This window comes from Strongylocentrotus purpuratus, unplaced genomic scaffold, assembly GCF_000002235.5.
Source record: "Strongylocentrotus purpuratus isolate Spur 01 unplaced genomic scaffold, Spur_5.0 spur5_contig_810, whole genome shotgun sequence".
In the NCBI taxonomy this organism is placed as follows: Eukaryota; Metazoa; Echinodermata; class Echinoidea; order Camarodonta; family Strongylocentrotidae; genus Strongylocentrotus; species Strongylocentrotus purpuratus.
In genome coordinates, this window is record NW_022145514.1 from 937,615 (window position 1) to 955,277 (window position 17,663).

Genomic DNA, 17,663 nt, shown 5'->3' on the forward strand with positions numbered 1-17,663 from the left:
TCAAAAATTATACAATTAGGCAAAGTTGCAACCTTATTACTAAATAGCATGTAACTAGTTTTGTCTAAGTTAAGTGACAGTTTGTTTGCTTTTATCCAATTTGCCACATTTTTAAGTTCGTTATTTAGTATTTGCGTCAATTGCTCTGGATCGCGATGTGACAAAAAAATATTTGAGTCGTCAGCAAAAAGTATAAATTGAAGCAGACAAGATGACCTCTCGATGTCGTTTATATAAATAATAAACAAAAGTGGGCCAAGAATACTTCCTTGCGGAACTCCGCAAAGGACAGGTTTACTTTCAGAGAAATTACCATTCAGCGAAACAAACTGGGAGCGCCCTTTAAGATAATTCTTGAACCACGTCAACGGTTTTCCCCTAATTCCATAGTGAGAAAGTTTGTAAAGAAGTACATCATGATCAACAGTATCAAATGCTTTAGAAAAATCTATGAACAAACCAACCGTATTAGAAGACTGATCGATAGCTTTGGCAACCGTTTGAACTAAAGAAAGTATGGCATGGGTAGTGCTACTCTTTTCTCGGAAGCCAAATTGAGTATCAGAGAGGATGTTGTGCTTTTTAAAGAAACTCATGGTCCGTATGTGGACCAACTTTTCAAGGATTTTAGACAAGGTTGTAAGCAATGAGATTGGTCTATAATTACTTGTTAATGTACTGTCACCCTTTTTGAAAATTGGGATTATTTTCGAAATTTTCATTGATTCTGGAATATGTCCAGATAATAATGACAAATTAAATATATAAACGAGAGGATCAACAATATAATTCATAGTTTTCTGTAAAAGGTTGTTATCAATTTCATCAAATCCTGCACTCTTATTTATTTTTAGGCCAGATATAATCTTAATTATCTCTTGTGGGTACGTAGGAGAGAAAAATATAGAACTTTCATTTCTCTCCCCCAAATAGTGGTGAAATGAACGGTACGTGGATGGTATGTGCCTAGCAAGATTAAAACCAACTTGAGAAAAATAATTGTTGAAAATATCTGCCAACTGAACTTCATCTTCAACTATTGCATCATTATGTCTAAGCTTAGTAATCTTAGAATGCTTTGATCCATTGTTGATGGTAGAATTGATGATCTTCCATGTTCTTTTAAGATCATTTTTGCAACGATTGAATTGATCATGATAATAATCTTTTTTAGCAGTACGTATCACTCCTGTAAGTTTATTCTTATAATTAGTATACTGGATCCGTGTTTGATCAGTTAATTTAGATATATATTTATAGTATAATTTATTTTTTCGATTTATTGAACGTAGAATCGAATTCGTTATCCAAGGTAGTCTGGGTGACTTCTTATAATTTTTAGACTTGGGTTTAGAAAAAGGAATATTTCGATTTACATGAGACATAAAAATTCCAATAAAGATTTCATACGACTGGTTAACATCATCTGTATTAAATACGTCATCCCAAGATTCTTCTTCTAGGCTTAGTTTCAATCCACATAGGTTTTCGTCATTATATACACGTCTTTTAGGTGCATCACTAGGAGAGTTATTTGCCTGAAATCGTTCTGAATAATACATGAAAATCGGGAAATGATCAGAAATATCTGACAGAACTATGCCAGCTTTAAATTCAGAGCGTACATTTGAAAAAAAGTTGTCAATAAGAGTTGCCGAAGTATTGGTTATTCTAGTGGGTCTAGAAATAAGTGGCAAGAAAGAGGCAGAGAGGAATGTCTCTAAAAAATCATGTGCATGAATATTAGCATCACTCGTTAAGAGATCATAGTTGAAATCTCCCATTATGATACACTTTTTGTTTTGAACGGAGTGATAGTGTAATAAATTATTCAAAGTGTCCAGAAAATCAGCATGGTTGCTCTGAGGTGGCTTATAAACAACTCCCAAGATAGTTTTTCTTCTATTGCGATCAGTAATTTCAATAAACAAAGTTTCTGCAATTTCATTCATCACTTTCATGTCTTCGATTACAACATATTCAAATTGACTTGGCACAAAGAATGCAACACCACCACCTATTTTGTTTGTACGATTATTTGTAAGTATATCATATCCAGGGAGAGAAAACAGTGTATTATTTTGATCTGAAAGCCACGTCTCAGTTACGCCTAATACTGTATTTTTGGGAACTCCTGTGTTATCTATAAACGAACGAAACTGTTCATAATTCTTGTTGAGACTTCTAACATTAAGATGTAATATAGACAAGCAAGAATCAGTTATACTTTTGAAAATATTTTTGGCCGAGGACTCAGTATAATAGTTTGAGGAAATGAGACCCGAAGCATTATCATTTGGATCCAATCCACATTTCAATTCATCATTATTAGCACATAATATATCCTGTGTGACATTATCAGAATCACTGGAAATGTTCGTCATCGTGTCAAAGTCAATCATTATTTACAGATAAAATTATGAATGTACAACAAGGCAGAAGCATACTAGGCCCTACTTAATGTATTGAGTTTGTTAGCGCGATATCTCAAGAACCATTTGAGATTTAAACTTCAAACTTAAGGATAGTATGTATCACCATAGGAAGACGATCTGATTAGATTTTGGAGCACGTATGTCAAAGGTCAAGGGTCACAGAGGTCAACTTATGAAATTCCATACATTGAGATTGTTATCATGATATCTCAAGAACCACTGGAGATTTAAACTTCAAACTTAATGATAGTGTGTATCACCATAGGAAGACAATCTGATTAGATTTTGGAGCACGTAGGTCAAAGGTCAAGGGTCACAGAGGTCAACTTATGAAATTCCATACATTGAGATCGTTATCGCGATATCTCAAGAACCACTGGAGAATTTTCACTTCAAACTTAATGATAGTATGTATCACCATATCATAATATCTCAAGAACCACTGGAGATTTAAACTTCAAACTTAATGATAGTGTGTATCACCATAGGAAGACAATCTGATTAGATTTTGGAGCACGTAGGTCAAAGGTCAAGGGTCACAGAGGTCAACTTATGAAATTCCATACATTGAGATTGTTATCATGATATCTCAAGAACCACTGGAGATTTAAACTCCAAACTTGTTTAAATTGCTCTATGGCGGAGGCATAATTTTCGACTGCGCGCAGTCAAAATTCCATCTAGTTTAAATTTGTATTTGTGTAAGTGACTAGTTTTGATATGTGTATGAACTTAAAGGAACTCAGTTGAAACCTTTTCATTTCAGTGACACTGTGTGTTTGATTCTATTGGACACTCAGCTTGTTTAGCTCTGTATGTACCACTGCAAATGAAAACATGATTATCATATTGCAGTCCTGTAGTTATTGGATTGATGAAGTAATTATTTTATACAAGTGATAAGAAAGTATGTGTTTTTCTATACACATGTGTCAGCTCCAGATGACATGCAGCTCTATGTCTTATTTTAGGTGTCAATTACTTGAGGATGGGTGCATTGTCCTTATGCCTTGTGACTCTGATGAAGTCTCAATTCTAGGCCTTTCACTTCCAAGACCATTGCACCATCTACTGAGTCATACCATCTTAGTATCGTATCAACTAGAAAGTTACCACCTGAGATGTTTATGTTTATCTGCTCTGAGGTTTAACTATACCATTTGCATTCTTGATTCTTCTAGATTGCCAACGGTCCGACCTATGAGGTGAAGGTCATCGGCCATGGGGTAGCGCCTGGGCTTCACTTCTCCTTCCCTCAGTATGACTTTGGGCCATGTTTCATCCACCGAGCCGGGATGCCCACCCACTCTAAGATCCTGACACTCACAAACAGAGACAGCAAAGACATCAGGTGGGTCTACACATAGAGAAATTGACAGGGGCCAGAGCGGTACAGTTATTGTGGTACAGTCGATAAGTCTCTGGACTTTGAACCACGAGTTACAGGGTTTGAATCCCTGCCGCAGCACTAAAAACCATTGGCAAGACGTTAATCTACAATTGCCACCCTCCACCCAGGTTAGGTACCTTGAAGGATTATTCCTTGAAATGCACTGTGGACTGATATAACAGCGGCCAGAACTAAATCTAGAGTAACAATATACAACAACGGAATATTATTATTATTAAAAATACATTTACCTCGTGGGCCCCATTAAATCTTTATTCGACCATATGTAATACATGTTTTAGCTGTCACCCTGTCCTAAATATCCTCTTAGACTGCCCACAAAAATGTAGATTTGAGCTGCCTCTTCACTTTATATTTAAAATATCACTTGATATTGGATAACCATAAACTCTAATTCACTTAAGATCAAATTAGATCTCTGCAAATATCCACTAATACTGTCATACAGGCAATGCATTACTCTGAAAAGCACTAGATCTCTTTCAACAGAGTGTATGACGAGTTAAGAATGTTTTGATAAATAACAGTATATAAGTAATACGCTAAGGCTCCGCGGGGGGCGCGACGTCTCCGCGAGCCTTTGTATTCTATTGTTTTTTAATGAGATCGCCGACCGAAGTTGGTGCAGCTATCTCCTCCTGAAGCCTCCCCTCGGGGTACCCGTGCCCGGTGCCATCGTCCGCGGGAGAGTCTACTCTGTGGAATTGGCTATACTCCGCCCGAGGTCCTCCTCCGTGTCGACGTCCAGGGCGAAAACAGACGCGATATGCATAATGCAGGATATGCGTGACGACAGAGATACCTCATGGATATTCAACATTACATCCGTAGACACACGACCGATGACTATCCACTCACATTAAGTTGCGTATTAAATGCACTATGCACAGGGTCGGGATTACCCATAGTAAAGCGTCTTGCTATATGATGTGCTTTGTAGTAGCTGTATCAAACAGACACACAACAGATGACCATCAACTCACATTATGTTACGTATTAAATGCTCTATGCAAAGGGCGGGATAACCCCGAGTAAGCCATCTTACTATAGGGTGTGCTTTGTACTCGCTGCACAAGCCAGAGAGATACACGGGGCTAATTCCCGTCGACGTCCAAACTTAGAGACCTATTTCCATCATGATTGCCGCGATTTTTATATAGTTTTCGTGAATGGAGGTATGAAATCAAAGCTTATTTTGTGATTATTACGGCCATTTATACTTAATTATGCCTCCGCTACAAAGTAGCCGGAGGCATTATGTTTTCTGGTTGTCCGTCCGTCCGTACGTCCGTCCGTACGTCCGTACGTCCCGTTCTCGTGATCGCGTTATCTCAAGAACCAATTGATGGATTCTCTCTAAACTTGGATCATGTATGTATCTTGCAGAGCCAATGAACTGATTAGATTTTGGGGTCACGAGGTCGAAGGTCAAAGGTCACAGGGCTCATTATGTATTCAAAAATAGCTTGTGATCGCAATATCTCAAGAACCGATCAATGGATTCCTGCCAAACTTGGGTCATATATGTATCTAACAGAGCCAATGAACTGATTAGATTTTGGGGTCACGAGGTCGGAGGTCAAAGGTCACAGGGCTCATTATGTATACAAAAATAGCTTGTGATCGCGTTATCTCAAGAACCGATCGATGGATTCGTGCCAAACTTGGGTCATGTATGTATCTAACAGAGCCAATGGACTGATTAGATTTTGGGGTCACGAGGTCGAAGGTCACAGGGCTCATTATGTCTACAAAAATAGCTCGTGATCGCGTTATCTCAAGAACCGGTCAATGGATTCCTGCCAAACTTGGGTCATGTATGTATCTAACAGAGCCAATGAACTGATTATATTTTGGGGTCATGAGGTCAAAGGTCACAGGGCTCATTATGTATGCACAAATAGCTTGTGATCGCATTATAATGAGAACCAATAGACAGATTACTATCAAACTCAAGACATGTATATATGTATCTTGCAGAGCCAATTAACTGATTAGATTTTGGGGTCACGAGGTCGAAGGTCAAAGGTCACAGGGCTCATTATGTATTCAAAAATAGCTTGTGATCGCAATATCTCAAGAACCGATCAATGGATTCCTTCTAAACTTGGATCATGTATGTATCTTGCAGAGCCAATGAACTGATTAGATTTTGCGGTCACGAGGTCGAAGGTCAAAGGTCACAGGGCTCATTATGTATTCAAAAATAGCTTGTGATCGCAATATCTCAAGAACCGATCAATGGATTCCTGCCAAACTTGGGTCATATATGTATCTAACAGAGCCAATGAACTGATTAGATTTTGGGGTCACGAGGTCGGAGGTCAAAGGTCACAGGGCTCATTATGTATACAAAAATAGCTTGTGATCGCGTTATCTCAAGAACCGATCGATGGATTCGTGCCAAACTTGGGTCATGTATGTATCTAACAGAGCCAATGGACTGATTAGATTTTGGGGTCACGAGGTCGAAGGTCACAGGGCTCATTATGTCTACAAAAATAGCTCGTGATCGCGTTATCTCAAGAACCGGTCAATGGATTCCTGCCAAACTTGGGTCATGTATGTATCTAACAGAGCCAATGAACTGATTATATTTTGGGGTCATGAGGTCAAAGGTCACAGGGCTCATTATGTATGCACAAATAGCTTGTGATCGCATTATAATGAGAACCAATAGACAGATTACTATCAAACTCAAGACATGTATATATGTATCTTGCAGAGCCAATTAACTGATTAGATTTTAGGGTCATCAGGTCAAAGGTCATGGGGCTCATTATGTATGACTATAAATAGCTTGTGAATGCATTATTATTAAAACCGACAGATGGATTACAATCAAACTTGAATTTTAAAAATTGCTTCCGTTTTGGTTTGTAAAGTTGCTCTATGGCGGAGGCATCATTTTTGACTGCGCGCAGTCAAAATTCCATCTAGTTTTGATTATCATTTTCTAAAGGAAAGTTTTCACAAGAAAACCATTGGACTGACAGTTCAGTCGCAAGCTAACTTCAGTCAACACATACAGTATACACGGTGCTGCGGCTGGGGCGCTTTGACCAAGACTGAGCTGCGCTAGAGTCGAAGAGTTTGGGGGGCCAAGCAGGCCAATATTCGTACAACTATATAACTACACATAAGTCTATCCATCCATCGAAGAACCCGTCAACACAACAGCGTGCGGGCCGAAGTGGCAAAAATTTGTTTCTTATCTTTACAGTAAATTACAAGAAAGCATTGAATAAGGTTATGAATTGTACATTTGCATAGAGTCTATTAATAGTTCAATATCAACCATGCAGACAGAAGCATGTGACTTCATGCATTGCAAAACAATCAGTTGCGTAATGAGTAAAATTGTTTGGGGGGGGGGGGGGGTGCAGAAAAAAAATCGGCATCACCATGCACCATTCTTGCATGTTACATGAAGGCTCCAAGAAACATTTTTCAAAGTGGGGGGGGGGGGGGGGGGGGGGGGGGGGGGGGGTCAGTGAGATCGCAGCGGGTTGAGTGTATATAGGTGGGGTCCACGGGTTTCAAGGGGCCATAAACCCCCGAAAGCTCGGGGGTTTTAGGCGTTTAATTAGGGTCAGATGAGCATATTTTTAATACTTTATTTGTGACACTTGCAGGTTACTAATTGGCGTGGGGTCAATACGTAGAGTTGCGTAGTGTTGCGTACCAACTACGCTGGCCTACGTTACTATATGCTGAGGGAAAGAAAGGGGTACGCAAGATGAACGAAAACAATTCAACATGTTAAATTTTTTTCGCGTACTTTCAGCGTAGAAATTTGACGCAGAAAGTACGCCTTTTTACGCAACACTACGCTACATGCCTACGCAACAGTACGGTACCCTACGCCAGATCGACAAAGCAGTAAAAGCTTTCCCCACAGTAAGCAACCATAAGCAAACCTGTACACCAGCCTACGCATAACCTACGCAGGGACTATTTTCCCATTAATACGCAGCCTAATTTCTGCGTAGTCGGTACGCCACACTACGAAACTCTACGCAGTTCCAGTGGCTTAAAGAATAACTACCGGTACAGTTGGATCGTTTTTTTTTTTTATATAAGGCCAAATTAAAAAAAAAAAACATGTTTAGCGTCCTGTTTTTTCGAAAAATGGGAAGGAGGAGACCCTTTTTTTTTTTTTTTTTCTTTCAAAATGGCCGCTCCGTACATTTTCCCTGACATTCGGGCTATTTTTCAAGATAGCGGCCGACATTTTTTTTTTTTTTTTTTTAAATCAGAAATAAATTTTAGCAGTGCTTTTCATGTTTGTTTTCTTTCAAATTTTTTTTTAAAAATTCAAAAAAAAAAAAAAAAAAAAAAAAAGCGGCCCCCAAAAAGGAAGCGGGCGGGGACGCTGTTTTTTTACCTTCCAAAAAAAAAAAAAAAAAAAAAAAAAATTAAACAAATTAAAAAAAAAAAAATTGGAGGCGGCTCCCAAAAAGGAAACGGGCGGGGACGTTAAACATGTATATTTTTTTAATGGCCTGAATGGCAAATAAAGTTCTTGGTGGTTTTAATTTAGACAGTCTCTATATATCTATTTACACCCCCCCCCCCCCCCCTCTAGAATCCCGCGGATTTCCGCGGGTCCTGCTAGTGACCAAATATTCAATTAGGAAGAAATATTATGAATGAGTGTCATTTGGATACATACACTTCAAAGAAATGTTGATTATTTTGTATTTATATATCTCCCCCTTCTCAATGAACACGTTTCCAATGTACCTTTCTTTCGCATCCAGCGTTGATTGCCTGTATACAAGTACATCACACCTTCATCTTCAGTTTGAAGCAACCGTGCTGTCACCCGGAGAGAGCAAAGACATCACCTTCACATTCTACCCCAGGGAGGCTATCAGATATCAGGAGGTCATACACTTTGAGCTCAACGGACTCTCTCGTGCTCAGGTATGTAGGAAAGGGCATTTGAGCTTGTAGTAATGCATAGCTGCCAACCACTCCTATTGTGGATGAATGATTTCTATTTTGAGGACTTCAGGTTATTGTTTTGAACCCTGGATTCCTCTCTGTTTCTAAAATATTCTGTATGAAAAGTATATAAAATAGACTCTTCCTATTTTTGCCTTGAGAGATTCCTAATGTTTGCTGTGAAAAGGTTGGCATGATATAGAGTTAGTAGTAAGCTGGACCAACTTCAGAGATGCTTCAGAGATTGTTCATTATTTTAAAATGCTGTAAGTCGGTAGTGGATGGGTTATAAATCTAAAGAGACTGCAGATGCATGCATTATGTACTATATGAATCTTGAATTTCACTGTATTAGTCTGTGATGGGTGGAGCCTTACATGGCCTGCAAATCCCTACCTGGATATCTATCTCAATGAACCACACACATGACGATATATACCCCTCAATGAATCAATATTTAAAAAACAACAACAAAATTTTCACTTTGGCAAAGTTTTTGCTTCTCATTTAAATTGCAGGAGAAAATTTGCGATGCTTTTGATTGCTTTCTTGTGGTACGAAGATGACAAGTATGCAAACATTGTCAGCTAGCTGCTAGAGTTAGAATTCTCAATCACGATCCATCAAAATGTGTTGGTAGAGTGTCTGACCTCAGTGAAATAAGAAAGGAAGAAAATAGGAACTTGTGTTCATAATGCAGAATATTTTGAATAGCCGACTGATTTCATACTACTTAACCCCTTTATCTCCAGGTTGAGATCTTTGGACTGGGTACTGAGATGCGTGTGGAGGTGGCCAACTCAAAGGACCGCATCGTCAAATTCGGAGCCATGCGCATTGGCCAAGTCATTAAACGCTCTGTACCTATCATCAACAACAGCCCCGCCCCTCTCTCCTTCAATGTGGCCATCACCCCTCTCAACCCCATCCTGCAACAGGTCCCCACCGTGCTCAAGCTGGCCCCTACTCAGGAGATTAGCCTCAAGGCCAAGGGAGGGGCCTCGCAGCTGGAGCTGGTCTTCAGCCCCAAGTGCCGCATCCCGCAGTTTACTGAAGAGGTAAGATGATGCACAAGCTATTTGGTGGAGTAGGGTATTTTTTTTAGTATTGTTTTCAATATTCTTTGCCGTTATCATTGTCACCATCACTGTCTTTATCATAATCTTTATCACCATCTCCATCATCATCAACATCTTCAGTAAAATTAGTATGTTTATTATCTTTGTCATCATTCTTAATCTTTATGATTAGTTATTTATTTCTCAATTTATAGTTAAAATGTATGATAGTTTTAGTTGGTTAGCTTCTTTAGGAGATGTTGTAATTATAGTTTATATATATATATATACATAAATCTTAATGCAAGGATTTGGTTGTTAAAATAAGGGAAAAGCAAAAAAGATGTAAGTTTCTATTTGTATGTGATATGTTTGATTGGAACTTTTGCCTCTCCTAGTCTGATATGCCATTCGGAAGAAAAAAATTTGCTCCTGCAAAATTTACCCAATAAATATTCTCCAAGATAAGGAAATTGAATAGACAAGATGAGACAAAAAACAAAAGGAAAGACAAAACGAAAAACAAAATCGCAATCTCTACATATCCTGTGGAATATTACATTGTCGAAAGCCACACTGTCCTACTTGTAGCTACTTGCTCCCTCTATACAGAAAACTTCCCCCTCGGTGCCTGTTGGTCCCCCATGATCCTCTTTTTCTTATGTTAATTGAGAGCTGAGTAAATGAGATAGCCACCTGTCAGTGACCTCGATGGGTTGTCTAATCCCTTCTGGCTGAACTAGTACAGCCAGGCTTTAATATATTGCTTCTTTCTTTTACCTCTTGCCAGGTGATGTTAGAGTGTGCAGGTCTCTCTCAGCCTCTCCTGGTGGTGACTGGATCATGCCAAGGAATAGAGATCAACCTGGACCAGGAATCTATTCCATTTGGAGCTGTGGTCCTGAAGAGCAGTACCACACGCAAGCTCCTCATGTACAACACCGGAGACGTTGGTGCTGCGTAAGTGACTGCAGAGTCAATGCTCTTCATATTGATATTTTTGTTTTTGTTTGGCGGAATGATGTATAAAACAGGCAGAAACAATTTACTTCACATTCTGTAGCAAAACCACAAATTTCATTTGACATAGATAGGGAAACAACCTTCTACTACAAGAGTATTTGTTCAAGAAAGTTTTTTTTCAGACATGACAAGTTGATATAATTGTTTACATCTTGGAAATGATCATTTATGTTGGTCAAAATAAACACCTGACTTTCAAACCAGGTCAATGAGAGTTGATTTGTAGACTAAGGGCTTACTTCTGAACCATTTCACATCTTCCATTAATATATCACAAAATCTAAATCTTTATTATCAGTATTGCTGTCATCATGATTGGTACTTTGCACAGTAAAGATCAAGATATTTTTGTTTACACTACTTAATGTCTTGATTTATATAATTAGATTCAAGTGGAATGCAGAGAAGTTTGCACCCGATTTTGCCATCAGCCCATCGGAGGGTTACATCTCCCAGGGTATGACTGTGACCTTTGAGGTCAAGTTCCAACCCACCAAGGTCTGCCAAGACATCAGATATGATGTAAGTTTAGTCACCCTCAATCACCTTTGACATTGTTTTATTTTGTCACTCTGAATGTCTTGTCTGCTGACAGCCAGAAGGATGTTAGCTTTATGTAAACCAAAGAGTTAACCACCCTCCTGACTCTTAGCAGTCAATAGGTTAGTCTTCTATGCAAGAGCAGACACCTGTCCATGATCCTTTAATTTTGAAAATGGTAATTTCTGTTTCAGAGCAGTTTGTTTACACTCATCTGTATCATCTAGACCATCAAATTACATATGTACGAACAATTTCTTTTTGGATGTGGACATTAAATGATGAAACAAAATCTGCCACTGGCAGTCCCCCAAACTGGCAAATTTATTGACAAGAACATTACAGTTTTTTTTTAAATGGTCTACTTTTCTTGCATTGAATATTATGGAGTGTTAGAAGTACAGTAGAAGTAGTGAACTACTTAACATGTTTAGGGCATCCCTTTTCTCTAACAAAGTTCATATTTGAGAGTCCAAATTAGATGATGCCAGTATAACAAACACTTTTCCATCCCTCTGTGATCTTCTACACAGAAACTGAACTGCAGCATTGAGGGAGGACGCCCTCTCAAGTTGGTCCTGACCGGCATGTGCGTGGGCTGCCAGCCTCAGAAGGAGATACTCCACTTCAGCACCCATGTCCGGGTCAAAGACACCCGCAGTCTGACCCTCCACAACCGCACCAACCAACGCTGGGAGCAGCTCAGACCGGTGATCGAGGGTGAACACTGGACCGGTGCGGAGGCCATCACCGTGGAGCCCCAGCATAGCAAGGCCTATGAGCTCATCTACAGGCCACTGATAATGACGGCTGAGGGCAAGAAACATACGGTGGGTTACTTATGGAATGTATTAGTCTGAAGAGTAAGCATAAAGGCCAAAGGTACAAATACAGAGCATAATTTTTCTTATTTATTAATTTTTTTCGGTCTCAAATCTTCAAGGCTGAAACAAAATTGAAGTTTAAAACAACATACAACCCTCTGTTGTTCTCTTTTTTTTCTCTCTCTTTCTCTGCCTTGCTCTCTCCTGCTTCTCAGGAGACATGTTTGTTGGAATGATATCTTTTAATTTCTTCACAAGACTCATTAGTTCGTTGTCTTTTTATCTGACCTAATTTTCTTATTTTAAATATCTGTTCCCAATTTACTCCCTTGTCCTCTCTTTGTTTTTCTTTCACTGTTTTATCAGTACTTGAGCATGAATTTTTTCCCCACATGCCTAAGCCAAATCTTGTTAACTCTAAAACACTATACTTTATTTGTTTGTTTTCCACCTACAGGGCAGTGTATTCTTTGCTCTACCCGATGGCTCAGGACTCATGTACAACATGGTAGGTGTCTCTGAAGCACCTAAGGCAGCAGGGAACATCACCAGAGATATCCCCAGCAAGACACACTACACAGAGAGTCTCTCTGTATCCAACTGGCTCAAGCGGCCCCAGAGGTATGTAGACATGTCGTCTGGCAAACTGGTAGCAAGCAGCAAATTTCCCTCATAACTCTCTGCTGTTTTTTAATTTTTCTTTATTAATTCTGTTGCCCCTGTCCTATTTGTTCAATGGAGTGACATGTGTGGAGCAGGAGCTCTGAAGCACTACTCTAGCCTTCTTTCATGTGGACTAGTTTTTGCTGCTTTAATAAAATGTTATTTCACTTAGTCTGGATTCGAACAAGTCGTCCACTTTCTTTTCAGTTACCAGCTGAGAAAGCCAAACTTAGTAACAGGATAAAACGTTATGCTTGTGACAATTTTGACCTTTGACACACCTAAAAAATCAGAAAGTCAATTATCATTTGAAAAGACAGCCATTTCAGATTTACTTGAATTGTCTTTGTAGTAGGATGAAAGTTTATAAGAAATTTATTATTAAACCATTTTACTGTGATGCATTAGATTGTGATGTCAGCATTTGGAAATGGAAAAAATTAAACTTTATTTAAATACTTTTTTGCATATTCTAATGTTGTAGATTCAAGGCCATTATCGAGATGATTAAACCTGACAAACTGGACCCAGCTACCACTCTGAAAGGCTTGGACTACATTGATGTTCCAGGTCTTAGTAAGAGGGACTACAAACTCAACTTCTTCTGCCACAAGGAAGCTTCATATGCTGCTAAGGTAAAATTATAGTCAACCAATCATAATCCACATTGAATCAAATCTTGACCAGTCACTGTACGAGTCATGGGAAATTCTGCATTTATAATTTTCTAGGGATCGGCATTTGTTACCCTTCCTCCTTTTGAAAATGGTATCATGGTTCAAAAATTCAAAGATAGCTCTCTTGGAATAACATATCATGCCGTGAACATATTTAGTGAAAGGTGTTTGGAAATACATATTTTATGCTGCAAATGAGATCAAACAGATAAATGTTCCCATGCTTTAACATGTTTTGTATATATAAATACACAGTGTGCACCAAAATCACAATACATCCAAAGTCAATTTTGGTGAACAATGTAAATACTTCCAGTCAATGAGATTTACATTTTCTTTTTTTTCCGCTGCCATGACAGATTCTCTTCCGCAATGAGCAGACCAACGAGTTCCAGTTCTACTACATCACCTTCAAGAGTACCCCACCGGGCATCATTGACCTGGTGGAGATGAGTACACCGGTCCGTCTCAGTACCTCTCATACCATCACCCTGGAGAACCCTCTGTCCTTACCCGTCACCTTCCAGACTATCTGTGCCATCAATGATATCATGGTCCCACCGCAGCTTATGGTCCCTCCCCAGTCAGAGGTAAGGGTCCTTGTGAAAGTACCATTAGGTATGTCTTCATCAGCTGTAGATTGCCAAATAGCCCGCTATTTCTGATTTGAGAAATAAGCCTTGCGTCTTCATCAGCTCGAGACTCGACCTGGAAACTCGAAACTCAAGCTCGAGAAATTAGCTTGAGATATTTTGCTCAGCGTTCATGTCTAGTTCGAGTCATCGGGCTGGTGAAAACGCACCAGACAAATAGCGGGATATTTTGCAAACTAGCCCAAGATATCTTGAGATGATTATCTTGACCAAATATCCCGCTAATTGCAACTGCTGGCTGATGAAGACGCAAATTAGCTGGATAATTTGCAATCGGGATAGTTAAAATAGGAGGTTATTTGGCAATCTCAAGCTGATGGAGACAGGCCTTTTGTATGTATGGCAAAAGGGCACGTGTAGATGCAAGGACAATGGATGTACATTCTGAAGGGGAATAGAAATGCATCCACGGTTGACTGTTCTTTGACTAGGTTTACTACGTATGTTTCAGTTTGTACATTCTCCAAGTTATATACAGTTCTATTTATACATCAAAAATAAAAACTTAACAGAACCATCTGTTTTCGAAGATGCTACCCACACTGGGTGACAGAGCATTCACAGCTGCTGCACCCAAACTGGATTAAACCTAACCAAATTTCTTTGCAAAAAGGAATCTCTCTATACCTTTAAACAAATATCTAAAAATTCACCTCTTCTTTTAATAACATGATTGTAAAGTGCATTTTAAGATGTGTATATAATGGAAAATGCACCATATAAATTCATCATTAATATTATTATCATCCCAGGGTGTCCTGAACTTCGAGTACCTTCCTCTCAAAACTGGAGAGGTCTCCGGCAAGATGACCCTGGCCAGCAATGAGCTCGGTCAGTACGCCTATGACCTCCAGCTGACTGCCACTGCAGCAGGACCGGAGAAGGCTGTCTTCTTCAGGGCGTCGCTTGGTGGAAACCACACCCAGACCACCAAGTTCACCAACTTTGCCAAAGTGAAGACAGAATATTCTTGCAAGGTGAGTGATTTTTAGTTTAATTTTCTCATTAAACCCATGTAGATTACATTTATTTACCTGTATATAGCACCTTAAAGCAACAGGTTGTGTTACCCTAATAACAAATTTGTACAACCTATATGCTCCAGCAAATCTTTCACCATAAGTAATTGCTAACACTTGCTGAATTTCACCCAAGACTAGACACTTTACCCAACCCCAATGTAAAACGTACCCGTAATTCTAACCCAAGTCTTTATCTTTGATGAAAGAAAGCCTGGAGCATATGTTTCATCAAAAGTAACACATATGAAGGAATAAGCATCTATTTTAAAGGATATGTAATAGATTTTCCCATTTCATTGGTTCATGGATTCTTCAAAGATTAAAATGAGAGTAATTTATCTATTGTAATGATTTCTCTGTAGGCTCTAATCTTTTTCTTACATGTATTTGCAAACATTATCGATGGACACTTTATTTTTTGTGTCGTTTATATTAAAATAGATGAAATTGCTACAGAGAATTTCCATTTCCTTTTCCTCACTACAGATTGACAACAATGACTTCCACTGTGATAAGACCATCACTGCTGCTCCTGGCTCCAGTGGTGGTAGCGAGGTCGGCTTTGACATCACCTTTGAACCGTCTCGTTTGGGCGAGACCCGCGGCACCCTCACCCTCCACTCACCTCTTGGCGGGGAGTACACCTTCCCCCTCTTCGGCACTTGCATCGCCCCCAAGCCCCAGGGACCGTACACCATCAAGGCCGGCTCCACCACCTCCATCCCCTTCAGGAACATCTTCTCCCACACCACAGCGTTCATCTACCAGGTGGACAACCCCTCCTTCAGCTGCAAGCCTGGAGACCAGATCCGGGGCAAGAAGACCCACAACATTATCATCGGCTACGAGGGCAACAATGACGGCACCAAGGCCCCCAAGATGGGCAAGCTGGTGGTGACCTGTGCTAGGTCAGCCGGAGGTGCTGCTAATGTCTCCTGGACATACTATCTCAAAGGCATCACACCCTGAGGATCTGTAGTAGAGAGAAGGGTTAGACTGAACCAACCCTTCAAGAAATCTGACTACCGGTAACAATCAACTGTAAAAAAAAAAAAATGCAGTGCAGAGGAATAGCTTACGGCGGATAATTCCTTTGTTTTTAGAAGTTACACATGAATTGGTAATCTTTCCAATTATTCTTCATCTGATGCATCTTGCTTTAATTTTATAAGAGATGCTGTGGCTTTGAACTGTACTACTTTAGGTTCTTTCTCCTGCTCATGGATGCATCAGACTTTAATGTTAGTGTGTTTCATGGATGCTGCCGTGTTCAGGACCTTCAACAAGCCACATAAAACTGCACCTGCAAATTTTGCATTTTATCACTGCATTATTCTTTTATGTATGCAAGCTGTTATGCTAAATTTTTCTTTCTAGAGATTTGAAATTGACCAATAAGCATGAATACATTCATTCCATTAAGAACACCTTGAAAACAATCTTTCATGAAGACTTTTGTAATTCTAGTTTATTCCTATATTCTCAAAATACAGGATTTGAATTTATATATCAATTATTGATAAATTATTTGGAGAGATAATTATCTATTGTAAAAGTAAAACATAACTTCTTGTGAATAACTGAAGGGGTTTTTAATAATGTAATGCTATTTAGGTTGTACAGAAGAGAAGTAGAATGCAAAGTTCTTGTTTTATTCATTTATTGTAAACTGTACATATATACATATTATACAAACATTACATTGCATTGAATTGAATGAGGCCTTGACTTTCACAGCACAGCATGGATTACTTAAAAATATTGTGTTAAAAGTCACATGATACTTTTAACACAAGATGCACTTAATATTGTGTTACAGAAGCCTTTCTTTCTTTTCCAATGAAATTGAAAATAAATTGATGACACTTTAAGTGAATATAGATGCTTTCACTCTTTGAATGTGTATGAATAGCTATTTTGTCTACATATTGTTCTATGGAAATAAATTCCGTCCTATATTTTGTTGTTGAAAAGTGTGAGAATTTCTTCCTTGTTATTGAATAAAATGTGATGATACACAACACACACAAAGAGTTAGCTTTATTTTCGTCCATGTTTGAGAAAATGACTGGAGATGGAAGTTCTAGAAGGAGAATTCATTCTGAATAATTCTTCATGCAGTTAATACAAAGTCTTACATATGAGGATATATGATGAGCACTCTCGACATACGATTCCCATACCAGATTAACTTTAAGGAGTATTAGAATGGAGAGTATAACTCACAATGCATAAAGAGCGTAGCACTAGGGTTCTACATGTAACATTGAGTGTGGCACATATATATTCAGTGAATATACATGTATTTCAAATACATGAAGAGAGTGAAATGTCTGTCACACCCAGTTCTTGATTCATCTATTGCTGAATGCATATCCATATATAAATCCCTCAAAAGTCAAAAATA

The 17,663-nt window shown here is 38.9% G+C and overlaps 1 protein-coding gene across 2 annotated transcripts in view; it reads left to right on the forward strand.

Moving 5' to 3' along the window:
* The window catches only part of LOC580280 (hydrocephalus-inducing protein homolog), a 95,359-nt gene extending 78,629 nt beyond the window's left edge, over positions 1-16,730 (forward strand). For both annotated transcript variants that reach the window (XM_030977907.1, XM_030977911.1), the window contains 11 exons: positions 3,617-3,786; positions 8,610-8,775; positions 9,549-9,854; positions 10,645-10,814; positions 11,264-11,399; positions 11,951-12,247; positions 12,699-12,862; positions 13,389-13,539; positions 13,941-14,171; positions 14,987-15,211; positions 15,743-16,730. In XM_030977907.1, the coding sequence (XP_030833767.1) occupies positions 3,617-3,786; positions 8,610-8,775; positions 9,549-9,854; positions 10,645-10,814; positions 11,264-11,399; positions 11,951-12,247; positions 12,699-12,862; positions 13,389-13,539; positions 13,941-14,171; positions 14,987-15,211; positions 15,743-16,225 (2,499 nt within the window). In that variant the 3' untranslated portion in view covers positions 16,226-16,730. The remainder of the gene's footprint in view (positions 1-3,616; positions 3,787-8,609; positions 8,776-9,548; positions 9,855-10,644; positions 10,815-11,263; positions 11,400-11,950; positions 12,248-12,698; positions 12,863-13,388; positions 13,540-13,940; positions 14,172-14,986; positions 15,212-15,742) is intronic.
* The last annotated feature ends 933 nt before the right edge of the window (positions 16,731-17,663 follow it).